Source organism: Mytilus californianus, unplaced genomic scaffold, assembly GCF_021869535.1.
Source record: "Mytilus californianus isolate M0D057914Y unplaced genomic scaffold, xbMytCali1.0.p SCAF_4, whole genome shotgun sequence".
NCBI classification, from domain to species: Eukaryota; Metazoa; Mollusca; class Bivalvia; order Mytilida; family Mytilidae; genus Mytilus; species Mytilus californianus.
This window is the reverse complement of record NW_026262690.1, coordinates 11,865,023-11,874,050: the sequence shown is the minus strand read 5'-3', so window position 1 is coordinate 11,874,050 and position 9,028 is coordinate 11,865,023. Positions and strand designations below refer to the sequence as shown.

Genomic DNA, 9,028 nt, shown 5'->3' with positions numbered 1-9,028 from the left:
ATTATTTTACACACAACTGATGTCAAACTGACTGGTCTATAGTTTTAGCTAGTGACTTATAGATGACTGCGACTATAATGACTATGATCTCAGATGGGAGCCAGACTGACATATTTGCAGTTCTAAAATCTACCAGGTCACACAAATTTATAAAACAAATGATTAAAATAAAGGTGTGCTACTCTGTACATTGTGAGAGATTGGATAAAGAACATGCTGAGTGTCTATGCATTGCACATACATGCTGTATACACGATTTAGGTGAGATTCTTTTAAAAATAAAATTATTTTCCCGCCTTTTTTCAGAGGAGTTCCGAAAGGAAAAGCGTCTTTGGCAACATGATCAGGATGAAAGTCATAAATGTTTCAGGGACATAAAAACAACACTTAACTTTAAATTAGTCGACCAAGATTAATTGTAAACATCCTGTAGCTGTAAATCACCAATATTTATACAGTTGCACGCAACTATGGAATAATCACGCAAACTGTAAGTTAATTCACAGTTATGTTGAGTCGACACAGTGGCTTTTTTTTTTTTTTATCTTTAACTACTTCTGTTTTCTTTTATTGAAATGAAGCGAAATAGTATAAATTTAAAATCACTAACATAAATTACATCTATTACAGAAAAGCATATAACGTTGAGTACATGTTACGAGGGAAGAGTCCCATATATTTCTATTTAAATTCTCACACTGCATTACAGTCTGTATCGATATATATACAATTAACATTGTATAGTGATCTAATGGAAATATAGGGATGACAACATGATTTGGTTGACCTTTATGGAATATTTGTGTCACAGCTGACCACATATATAATCCAATTCTAGCTACAGTTCTGTATAATGAGTTATGTAACAGTGGTTTGATTCGCCAGTGTTCTTTATCCGGAGGAAGAAAATCCCCAGTGATTTTGCTAGCGCTCGTCATTTTCGTCATTTACGAAACGGTTTTCAAAATGACGAAAGTATTTCAAATCAATTTCGTCACTTAAATTTGGAAAGTGTTAAAATATTTTCGCATGAAAATACTATAATTCTACCTGTCATCATGTTTCTGACAAGTTTATGACCCTCAGCTAATTAACATTTACAACGTGTTAAAAGTTGTGATTACAGGTAATCCGCTTATCACCATCGGATGGGTCACTAATCTGTTAATTATAATATAAACCTCATAATTGACCATCACAATTATTTTCCACAGTAAAACTTGCAGTTCGTTTGTGGTTGTTTCGTCTTTTGAACAAAATTGTTTTCCCCTGGCCAGTTCGCATTTCTTTTTCCAAATACTGCCCACATTCAACATGATGAATATTCTGTTTATTTTCAATATTTCTCAAACGATCACAATTTGCAGATCGTTTGTCGTAGTTTCGTCATTTGAATGTATTTTCGTCATATTAGATATGACTTTTCATCAAAAACTTTCGACAATTTCGATTAAAAAGAAAGAACTTTATTCAGAACTTTCAGAAATGTTTTCATGAGCTAAACAGGTGCTGCCTGTACTATGTACTGCGCATGCATGAAAGTATTCCTATGAATATTTATAGACACTAAAAACGTAAAATACGTAATAATTTATAATTAGTATCAAATTCAACAAGAGAGACAAATATATATCTCTAACTACGCAAATTGAATTTAAAAAATGATAATTTCCTGCCTTTTTTTAAACACGACCCAATCCGTAGATGAATCCGAATTCATTCTGAATTTTATATCCATGTGTCACTTCCCGTTTTCATTTCATTTGAAAATTGAAAGTTAACGTGATGATCTATTCTTGATTAGTTTACAACCGCTTTACAGTCATTAGAATCGTTCCAATAAGGATTTGTACAAATCCTTGTTTCCAACTCTTATAGAAGTGAATTCCAGATATCGATTTAAACGTTTTTAAGGATAATGATTATGCAGTGAAATACATGTAGTCGTTACAAGTTCATTTATGCTGTGATTCCTGGTTTTAAAAAATTGGAATCCAACTTTTGTTGATCAGGAATGTCCACTGAAACAAACTAAAGTGAAATTGTGAACTAGATTTCCAGATCCTATATCATAATCTTCATATTTAAGCACCACATCAGTCAAATCATGCAATAAATGCCTAGCATGCCTAAGTCCTTCAAAGTCTGACAAAGATGTACATGTATACATATAGCTACATGTAGTAATATATATGCTTTGTCCCTTGCTGTTACCCAAAAAAAGGTTGATTTCATCTCCCGCAAAAGTGGCTAAAGCCCTCAAAATCCTATCTTAAACCCTGTTTTTATCCACCAACAAAAATTCACTAGGTTTTTCTATCCGGGTCCAGTATAAAACATCCACCAGTCATTATAAGGTTCTAAAAAAAGTTTTTTGAAGGGGAAATATATATAAAATGTGGCTTAATAGTTTTTAGTGTATTTGAAACTTGCATAGTTGATTTATGTAAAAAGTGGAGAGTTTTCATCCAAGGAATGCTCACACTAATGATTGCACTAGTTATTTTATACCAGGATTAATTACACTAGTGCTTTATTTAGATCCATACATTGATGAAGTGATTAATACTCATTTTGAACACACGATAACACAATAATGCTTATTAACGAATAAGATTTAAATAATTTTTCTATGCAAATCTATAAAATCATATGCTTTTAAATTGTCACTAATTGTAATATTTATATTTATTGGATTGCCGAAGTTTTACTGTGTATTTGCTTTTCGGTCGACTTAGATATAAAAAATCATGTCTTCTATGTCAATATCAAAGGATGCTTCTATAATTGAAACTTTATGTAAGAACAAATCTGCTCTTTAAATTTGGTTTATATCAAGTGCAATGTCCTGATCATTGATAAAGTATTTTGAGTTATAAAAATATCCTCCTCATCATCATCAATATTATTTATTGGATTGACTCAGATTAATTAAACTGGTTCCTTGAAAATCATTTTAATTTTAACCCATTTATTTATGTAAACAATAAACCGGTCTAATATAAACAATACAACGATATCAAGATCAACGCTTTCACACTATTTACATCCAATATTCTTTAGTGAAAAACAGTTACCCGGAATAAATACACGGCGAAATGAAAGTACGCCTACAGTTACAGGTTGTCATTGAGTTTATGTCTGGTTTTGATCCACTGATTTGTGTCGATATTACAGGTTTTGGACTTTGAAAATTTCATGTAAATAACAGTTATACTGACTTTTATTCTCAAATTTCCACTTCTAAAAATGGCTTCAAGCTTTTTTTGGCGAGTGGGGCTACATGTATTTGTGTCATTCCGACACATCTAATTTATCCCTGTGATATATACATACATAGTGAGTCCATCTTTATTTCTTTATAACATTTTTGTCATTTGTTGATGTGGTTCATAAGTGTTTCTCGTTTTTGTCGAGCCTTCGACTTTAGTCGAAAAAGCGAGACATAGCGATCCTACATTCCGTCGGCGGCATCCACAAATATTCACTCTGTGGTTACAGTTTTTGAAATTTTAATAACTTTCTTAAATTATCCTGGATTTCTACCAAACTTGGACAGAAGCTTGTTTATGATCATAAGATAGTATCCAGAAGTAAATTTTGTAATAATAAAATTCCATTTTTTCCGTATTTTACTTATAAATGGACTTAGTTTTTCTGCTGGGAAACATTACATTCAATCTGTCATGTCTGTGGTTAAAGTTTTTAAAATTTTAAAAACTTTCTTAAACTATCCTGGGTTTCTACCAAACTTGGACAGAAGCTTTTTTATGATCATAAGATAGTATCCAGAAGTAAATTTTGTAAAAAAAAAAATCCATTTTTTCCTTATTTTACTTTTAAATGGACTTAGATTTTCTGCCACGAAACAACACATTCACTCTGTGGTTAAAGTTTTTAAAATTTTAATAACTTTCTTATACTATTTTGGATTTGTACCAAACCTGGACAGAAGCTTGTTTATGACCAAAAGCTAGTATCTAGAAGGAAATTTTGTAAAAAAATAAATCCATTTTTTCCGTATTTTACTTTTAAATGGACTTAGATTTCTGCCAGGAAACAACACATTCACTCTGTGGTTAAAGTTTTTAAAATTTTAATAACTTTCTTGTACTATTTTGGATTTGTACCAAACTTGGACAGAAGATTGTTTATGATCAAATGCTAGTATCTAGAAGGAAATTTTGTTTTCTTCCAGTTAACATTACATTCAGTCTGCAGTTAAAGTTTTTAAACATTTATTAGATTCATAAACTATCCTGGATTTTTACCAAACTTGGACAGAAGCTTCTTACAATCAAAAGATAGTATCAAGAGGAATATTTTTATTGATTTACTTCCTCATTTTTGTTGAGCCGGCAATTAACAGAAAAAGTAGGCGAGACACTGGGTTCCGTGGAACCCTTACGAATTTTTTATTTAGATTTGACCGTTGGTTTTCCCGTTTGATTGGTTTTACACTAGTAATTTTTAGGGCCCTTTATAGCTTGCTGTTCGGTGTGAGCCAAGGCTCCGTGTTGAAGACCGTACTTTGACCTATAATGGTTTACTTTTATAAATTTTGACTTGGATAGAGAGTTGTCTCATTGGCACTCATACCACATCTTCTTATATCTATTTGATGATTTCTTCTCAATATATTGTAGCATTTTAATAAAAACAGAAGACTATGAATTGTTGCAATGGCAACAACAAAAACAACAAATTTGGGGTTGTCATCCCCTGGTGAAGAGAGAGAGCGACTTGATAGGCTTTTGAAACTTTTTGATAACAGTATTGCATTTGGCCTGAAAGATAATAAAGTAAGTAAAACTTTGAACAACATCTTCTTGCAAGTAAGACAGCACATGAATTTCCTTTTCGTTAAGTTTCACCGGTCCTGTGAATCTTTTTTCTAATTCTGTGATTAAGTTATAGTTTTATCGTATTTATGGTCAGTACATGTATGGGTTCAATAATGAATAAAATGTTAATCACAAGAAGACTCATTGTATACAAACTTAGGGTTAGAATGATATTGTCCACTCGTTTATACAATAGTTAAGTCATTGGATCTATACTGTTTAGTGCATTCTAGATTAAGATTAATTAAGAATGTTGTTTTCAATATAATTTATATGCATATATATACAAGCTGTTCTGACTGCAGCTTATTTCATGTACATACAAATATCCATGTTTAAATATTAACATGGTAACTATTGTTTACTAGGAAGGAGAAAAAGTAAGTTAATATTGAGTTTATGGCTCACCTGGCCCAAAGGGCCAAGTGAGCTTTTCTCATCACTTGTCGTCCGTCATCATCATTCACTTTTACAAAAATCTTCTCTGAAACTACTGGGCCAAATTTAACCAAACTTGGCCACAAACATCATTGGGTAATAGTTTAGAAAATGTGTTCCATGAACCTGCCTGCCATTGAACCAACATGGCTTAAAATAGAACATAGGGTTAAGATGCAAGTTTTGTCTTTTATCCCAAAATCCGCTTAAAATTGAGAACATCTAATAGGAGTAGAAAGGTTCAGAATGCTGAGATCTACATGTGTACCTACTGTCCATTTATGTCAAAATTGTCAGACAACTTCTTATAGGAGTTATTGCCCTTAAATGACAACTTGCAATTTTTTTTCAATATTTCCTATTATCTTGAAAATGGAAGATAGAGGGAAACTTTAGTGAGCAAATATGATCAGCACGACAAGATCTACCAAAAATATAAGAATAAGGAGATGTGGTATGATTGCCAATGAGACAACTATCCACCAGTGTTCAAGTACATTGTACATGTAAGTGGATGTAAGCCATAATAGGCAACCATATCATATGGCCTTCAAAAATGAAACCAATGCTGTATAGTTTGCTATAAAAGGCCCGGACATGAAAAATGTGAAATAATTCAAACGAGAAAACTGACACCCTAATTTATAATAAAAACAATTTACAAAGAAACAAATACGGCAGACATGAAACAATTACAACCACTGAAATACTAGTTCCTGACTTGGGACAGGCACATACATGATGATACAGAATATGGTGGGGTTAAAGATGTTTGTGAGCACTTTTGAAACCCTCCCCTAACCTGGAACAGTGGTGTAACCGCACAAATTAAGAATAAACTAAAACTCATTTGCAATTGGCTTAACTCAAAGGATCGGTTTGAGGCATAAAAACAACCAACATAAAAACAATAGACACATAAATCACAAAAACTATCAGCAAGACCAGATCTATAAATAAGTCTGTGTCAAAATCATTAGTAGACTCTTCATAGGAGTGATTGACTTAAGACAATTTTTGTAAATCTTTTTTTTATGTTTTGGTAAAAATCAACAGTTTTAAACAGAAAAATTTGTAAGCATTACAAGATAAAAAAAGAGAGATTTTTGTCTTGAATACTAATCTAGTCTATAATGTTTGAGAGTGTCCATTGTTGAAGATGCACATAGACCTAGGTGAGTGACACCGGCTCTTTAGAGACTCTAGTTTACTAATCACACCAAACTTTCATTGCAGATTTTTACTTTCCAATTCTGAGATCATCCCTCACAATTTTTGGTTAATGACAAACATCCATTAGATGATTAAAACTGTTAATTTCCTTCTTGCAATATCTATATAATATGTATATGTTTTGGCAAAAAAGTTATCAACAAATTGTAGGTATTCTTATGGACGCTTAATTGTTACCCTAAAACAGCAGACTTGTTCCTGTATTGTTATTATCACAGGTAATGGTCAAACTATACTTTTGTACATGTACAAATCAAAACCTTGTGAAGGATGGGCTTCACCTCCATTGGGCAAGTCTGACTTTAGACAGTTTTAATTATTCTAGTTTATTCTAATCATGCTAACTGAAAAATTGATTTAAATCAATTTAAGCAAGGATTTTGTGGACCATGTACAACACTGATTCTTTGCTCATTGTTCAAGAAAACATTGAAATCCATCACAAAAAGTTTTAAATAATTTTAAAACATTAGATCATATAGAATAATATTTTTTTTTAACTATATGATGGTTTTTCAGAATTGTTTCATTAAATGATTCAATATGATGTTTAACCTTTTTCATTATAACAAATATAGTTGTGATATAAATCATAACTATTGAACAAAACATTGATAACCAAACTTTTTTATATGCCCGTTTATGGGACCTATTATGGTATACCATTGTCTGTCAGTCCATCCTTCTGTCCGTCCATCTGTCATCAACATGTCAGACAATAACTCAAAAAAACTTTAAACAATTTTCATGAAACTTTTGTGAATTGTTTATATCTATTGACGTAAGCTCCCTTTCGATTTTTGCAAATTTTTGATTTTACGTTTCCAAGTTATGGGATTTTATTCATTAAAAAGGGGGATTTTCAAGTTTTCGGACAATAACTCAAAAATGCTTTGAGCAGTTTTCATGAAGCTTTATTGACTGGTTTATATCTATTTAAATAAGCTCCCTTAGGTTTATTTTATAAATTTCTGATACGACATTGAGGAGTAATGGAACTTTATTTGTTGAAAAAGCAACGTGTATCATATAACAGTTTGCTTATCTGAGAAATGTTACTGTAAATTCACAAATTATTGCATGGTATTTATTAATGGGAATAATGCAACTGGGTGAGTATCACGATGATAAGAACTCACATTCTGATATCTGATGCATATACAATGTATAAGTATATAGATTTTCCTGAAATCACAATAATAAATCTCACATTTATGTCCATTCTTCAAAAATCTCAATTATAAATGCACACAATAATTTCTTAATTTACAGTATAAAATTTTGCACAGCATGGTTTGCCACAAAAATTTGTTAATCATGTGTATTGTAGCCAATTCTTCATAGATAATAAATATACAGATATGTGCAGACACATCTTCATCAGACTGGCCATACATGTGCCATAAAATAATGGTCACCATGGTCACTTGCCTTTATTTCATTGTCCAGTGGCTTAAATATGAGTTATATGTCAAAGTTCAGTCCTCATACATGTATGTTAAGAGCTTAAATCATTAAACTAAGTGTTAAGGATGCATCTAATGGTCCAGGAGTACATCAGCCTCTTAGAAAAGTAGGTCACTCATGCCTAGATTTTAACAATAATTTAACATCTACTATAGATTTCTTATTTTGAAGATGTTGGCAATTCAGGACTATTATTTAATGTGGCAAGATAAGAATTCCAAACAAAATTATTCTATTATTATTTATGCTAAACCATTTTTTTATCTCTTCAATTGATAATTAAGTACCCTGGAAAATAATTTATTATACCCTCTTCCTTCCAAGGAAGGGGCTAAACTGGTTTGCATAGGTCCTTCCAATAATATTCACTCTATCAACTTTCAATTTACTGAAGAGTTATAACATGGGTATCGGCTGACACTGCCTCTTGCTTTTTCTGTAGAAATTGATCTATGTAAGATCTTCTATCTGTTACGATGTTTTCAATTATTTCAAAGTTTTATACTTCCCTATATAATGTTTACTACAATTTAGTATAACAAACAGTTGTCCTGACTACATGTATGCTTGACATATTTGCCACTGGACTTTAAGCTAGAAACAATCAATTAATGTAAAAAATGGACAATGAATACAATGTTATGTACCATGCATAAGTTTTCAATCAACCATGCAATTCTGCTGTGTAGAACACATGTTATTGATGTAATGGTCATTCTGCTGTCAATTAATTTTACAGCACTAACATTGATTTATTAAGTTTGTACAGAGTGCCAAAAATAGGAGAATTGTATAACTTAAATAAGTTGTTTTTTACATATATAGGACAGCAGGGTAAGTACCAAATAACAACACTCAATTTGGTTACCCTGCACAATTAGGTGCACTTAATAAGGCAACTGAAAGTACTTTGGTATTTTACATTTTTATTATGATTATACTTTTTGGTTAAAATTGAAACAATGTAAAAATGTTACATTTTTAGGTCAGCTGGCCCACTGGGCCAAGTGAGCTTTTCTCATCACTTGACGTCCTTCGTCTGTCGT

The 9,028-nt window shown here is 31.6% G+C and overlaps 1 protein-coding gene across 1 annotated transcript in view; it reads left to right on the top strand.

Annotated features, from left to right (window-relative positions):
* The first annotated feature begins 310 nt into the window (after positions 1-310).
* Positions 311-9,028, top strand: part of LOC127737476 (inactive ubiquitin carboxyl-terminal hydrolase MINDY-4B-like) — a 42,660-nt gene continuing 33,942 nt past the window's right edge. The window contains exons 1-2 of the mRNA XM_052248190.1: positions 311-490; positions 4,647-4,802. Of these exons, the coding sequence (XP_052104150.1) occupies positions 4,683-4,802 (120 nt within the window). The 5' untranslated portion in view covers positions 311-490; positions 4,647-4,682. The remainder of the gene's footprint in view (positions 491-4,646; positions 4,803-9,028) is intronic.